The sequence below is a fragment of the Mus pahari genome, unplaced genomic scaffold (assembly GCF_900095145.1).
Source record: "Mus pahari unplaced genomic scaffold, PAHARI_EIJ_v1.1 scaffold_9604_1, whole genome shotgun sequence".
Lineage (NCBI taxonomy): Eukaryota > Metazoa > Chordata > Mammalia > Rodentia > Muridae > Mus > Mus pahari.
The window spans coordinates 18927-22382 of record NW_018391888.1 but is presented as its reverse complement, the minus strand read 5'-3'; the positions used below and the strand labels follow the sequence as shown (position 1 = coordinate 22382).

Below are 3456 nucleotides of genomic sequence, written 5' to 3'. Positions count from 1 at the left end.
GGTGGCTAGGGGAGCAGGGGCGGGGGGGGGTTATAGGGAACATTCGGATAGCATTTGAAATGTAAACAAAGAAAATAAACAAAATAAAAAAATAAAATGTAAAAAAAAAAAAAGATAAAGTTCGTTCTTTCCCCACTTTTATGAAGCATTTGGGTTTGGGTTATGTAAGTACTACCAAATGTTCCTCAAATATGACTTTTCCTAACATTCAGAGTGAGGGAAAGGAGGGGGAAAGGCAGGGGAGGAGGGGGGAGGAAGAGTGAGAATGAGAGTGAGAGGAAGAAAGGCGGAGGAGGAGAAGGAGAGGTGAGGAGAAGTGAAAATGTGCTAAGACCCCACCTTGGGCCTGTCCATTTTGAAACTATCTCCCATCTACCCCATGCTTCTCTTTCTGACTTCAAAGGACAGCAAATTTGTGTTTGGTCTTGGAATTCCCAGATGCAGAACCACAAGACTTGTTATTTCATTGTTTATATGTCACATGGTTTCATGGCTTCTCATGAAATGGCCTCAGTTACAGTAAGATAGGATGCACATTGCTTATCTAGAGCATGACCTCTTCCATCTGCCATTCTTCTCTATGGCAATACTTTTCCCAACTGTGTCATTTATTGTGAAGGAACATTCTTGGGGAGGGTGGGAAAGACTGAATGAGGTGCAAAATAATCCTTGCTTGCACTCCCTAAGTAGCTCTGCCAAGTTCCGGTTGCACATGAGTGTTCCTAGATAGAAAGCACTGAAAGATGAGGAGTTGGTACTTCCTTTGCTTCCATTTAGTGGGGATCCTGCGTGCACACATGTGTTCACCATGTAAAACTATGCATTAGTTTTGACAGCAAAATTCAGTTCTTTAATAAAGACAGAAAATTTGCAGATCCATAAATGAAAAAAAAATTTCTTAATTGTCAAAGAAAACTAGCCATTCACTCCTGACTTCCTGACATCTTAATCTAATTCTGCTTGGACAGTTCTGCATTTACTAAAATGTTATGCAAGGATAAATATGGAGCTGAAACCCTGCGATGGGAAAGGGGGAGAGAGGGATGGCTCTGTAGTTAAGAGCACTGACCATTATGCTTCTCCAGAGGACCCAAGTGTGGTTCCTAGCATCTATATTGGGTGACTTACAACCACCTTTAAAGCCAGCTCCAAGGGATCCAACACCCTCTTCTGGACTCTGTAGACAGCTGCATTCATGGGACAGAAATATATCCATACACATAAATGAAAATTAAAAAGAAAAAGAAAAAAGAAAAGAAAAAATCTATAGAGCCATGCATGGTGGCGCACTGCTTTAATCCCAGCACTCAGGAGGCAGAGGCAGGCAGATTTGTGAGATCGAGGCCAGCCTGGTCTACAGAGTGAATTACAGGGCAGTCAAGGCTATACAGAGAAACAACAAAACAACAAAAAAAAAATCTATCAGCAATCCACAAAAATGGGTATTGATACCATGTTGCTAGCATGTCCACCTGTATTTACTAAAACTTCTGAATAGATCTCCAGAAGATATAAATATCATGAAAGGATCAGAGATTAACAAACTTAGACATGAAAAGAGATGACATGTTTCTTAAGGACATATAAACTAATAGAAAACTCCTCTATCACTGTTCTCAAATGTTCTACCTATCCCATATCAGAGATGTCACACAAGAGAGTGAAAAGAGAAATAAACAGCCATCAGTGTTATTAATAGAGTCACTACTCAAGGAATGTACACATGTCATTGGATTCCATATGTACCACATATCTTTTACTCTAAATGGAGAGTGCAGAATTATACATGAATAGTGTGATGCACAAAGCCACAGTACTTTTGGAATTTATATTTTAAAACACTTGGATGTATTGCCCTCTAATGACCTAAATTTTCCATGCTCATATACATACAAACATGTCCATCTAGTCAGGGAGTGGTGGCACACACCCTTAATCCCAGCACTCAAGACTGAGGCAGGTTGATTTCTGAATTCGAGGCCAGCCTGGTCTACAAAGTGAGTTCCAGGACACCCAGAGCTATACAGAAAAACCCTGTCTCGAAACACCACCCCCAAAAATGTCCATCCAGACATTCACATGAAATGTGAATTTCTGAGTCTAAAGATCTTCTCTTTCCAAACTGGAAGAAACTTTAGAAGGCAAGAAGTGACCACATGCAATGAACTTGAGGCAGTCAGTTTGTATATATGTAAAGTTCTTGACAACTATATGTGCCATGAATAGTACGGGAATGAGCATAAGCTCTAGGATCAACACACTGATGGTAGTACTGTCAGCAGAGTTTATGACAATCTATTTGCATGTACTTGGAGTAAAACATAATGAAATATTATGGGATCAACTTCAATAAGTCATCACTATCTAGAGTGCAATACAAACTATACATAGGAGGGTTTTATATGAACAATCAATGTAGATAGTCCTTTATTCCTCAGCTTCCAGTCTTTAAGTCAGAAGCCTCCTGATTTAAAACAAAACAAAACAAAACAAAACCTCCACTGTATTAATTAAAAGGAGAGAGAAACTAAGATTAATTCTGTAAAAAGAATAAAGTTGGTTCTTTGTGTTCATATTTAGCAACAGTACAGGATACTAGAGGATTTGCCTAATTTTCATCATCAGACTACACATGAAATATTCTAGATGTAATTTACATGGAAAATACAAATGCACTTACAGGACATTCAGAGTCCGGTTGAAATAATCTTTCTCCATAGGCATCTGAACTGCTCCAAGGATGAAGGAACAAGTATAGTGCAAAGCTTTATCCTTGATTTCATTCAGGTTTATTCTCCAAAAGCACATGGGATCAATGTAATATGTAATGAGAAGTGGAATGTTGAAGAAGAAGACTCCCATCAAAATGAACATTTTTGTGCTCCCTTAAACAGAGGCAATATGGATTTTGTAGTGCCATGTATACTATCACATCAAATTTCTACCTGCTTATATTTCTGTAGTCATATGAGAGATTTGTTTTACATTTATGATTCTGTTTTTTTTTTTCCAGATTGCTCCTAGATCCCGCAGGAATTCTTAAACTTTCTATACCCTGCGGCAATGCAAATGGTGTACATAGACTTTATATCAATCATAGGTAGGTAAATACATAACTTAATTCATTTTCAGGCTCCATGACATCACTCTTGTTTGTGAATACCTGGAAGGAAACCCTTTAGTTCAAATTTGGTCCTTGGAAATTTTTGAAAAGGTGATTATTTGAACACAATTAGAAATGATGTCAGTGAATTTTATCAGAAGATTCACAATGAGATATCCAGTAAAGTATAATCAGAGGTAATAGGGACACACAGGACATTGTTTTACAGAATCCAAGACAGGAATATGCAGTCTCAACGTTATAGTCAATAAGATTAATAGGCAATATAGAGTTTAGTCTATGTCATACCAGTGACACAAACAGATTATTCAAACAAGACCTGTCCTACCATT

General features: G+C 38.0%; 1 protein-coding gene across 3 annotated transcripts in view; it reads right to left on the bottom strand.

Annotated features, from left to right (window-relative positions):
- Window positions 1–2874, bottom strand: part of LOC110314726 (vomeronasal type-2 receptor 116-like) — a 14558-nt gene extending 11684 nt beyond the window's left edge. For all 3 annotated transcript variants that reach the window (XM_021188963.1, XM_021188964.1, XM_029534630.1), the window contains exon 1: window positions 2681–2874. In XM_021188963.1, the coding sequence (XP_021044622.1) occupies window positions 2681–2874 (194 nt within the window). The remainder of the gene's footprint in view (window positions 1–2680) is intronic.
- Between the last annotated feature and the right edge of the window lie 582 nt (window positions 2875–3456).